The following is a 769-nucleotide window of genomic DNA, read 5'->3' on the forward strand; positions in this document are numbered from 1 at the left end:
ACATCCTGAAGTCAGCCATGTGTGCTGAGGCCATCATTGCTGGCCTGACGATGGAGACCCTCGAAGGAACCACCTTGGATGTGGGCTGCAGTGGGGAAGAGCTGACCCTCAACGGCAAGCCCATCATTGCTAACAAGGATGTCCTGGCAACCAACGGCGTCGTACATTTTGTTAATGAGCTGCTGATCCCAGACTCAGGTACTGGTGCCTCTCTGCATCTTTCTTTCTGTTGCCTTTCTTTTGTCTACACTGTCTAGGAAATACTGGATTTAGAGGATGTAGATATTTTGTAGTGATTGCCTTTAATACAAGCTTACTATGTGTTGCTTTTTTCTTTCAGCTAAGACTCTGTTTGAGTTGGCACAAGAATCTGAAGTTTCCAAGTCTACAGATTTTTTCAGACAAGCTGGTCTCAGTTCTCATCTAACTGGAAGTGAGCGAGTGACCCTCCTTGCCCCAGTGAACGATGTGTTCAAAGGTAAACTGGGGAGTGAATCCCTTTCTTCCATTGGTTTGGGCCATGGATCTCCTTCCGAGAGTCTTCAGTCAAGTTTCAGTGAACGGGTGTGCAAATCCTCTCTCAAATGCCTCAGCCATAGGCAGTGGCATCTAGCTTTACAGTTAAAAACTGCTGTGGGTAATACTCCCTATTTGGACTTTTTAAACTGTCTCAGTAGTCATTTTAAGTGAATCGCTGATTCTTTCTCTATGTTTTGCTGCAGATGGACTCCCCGTTGTCGACAGCAACATGAAAAACTTGCTGCTGAAC

At 45.6% G+C, this 769-nt stretch overlaps 1 protein-coding gene across 1 annotated transcript in view; it reads left to right on the forward strand.

Moving 5' to 3' along the window:
• Positions 1 to 769, forward strand: part of TGFBI (transforming growth factor, beta-induced, 68kDa) — a gene marked incomplete at its 5' end in the record, with an annotated part of 16,310 nt that overhangs the window by 10,512 nt on the left and 5,029 nt on the right. Inside the window, 3 exons of the mRNA XM_009878017.1 lie at positions 1 to 198; positions 341 to 478; positions 723 to 765. Of these exons, the coding sequence (XP_009876319.1) occupies positions 1 to 198; positions 341 to 478; positions 723 to 765 (379 nt within the window). The remainder of the gene's footprint in view (positions 199 to 340; positions 479 to 722; positions 766 to 769) is intronic.

Source organism: Apaloderma vittatum, unplaced genomic scaffold, assembly GCF_000703405.1.
Source record: "Apaloderma vittatum isolate BGI_N311 unplaced genomic scaffold, ASM70340v1 scaffold8791, whole genome shotgun sequence".
NCBI classification, from domain to species: Eukaryota; Metazoa; Chordata; class Aves; order Trogoniformes; family Trogonidae; genus Apaloderma; species Apaloderma vittatum.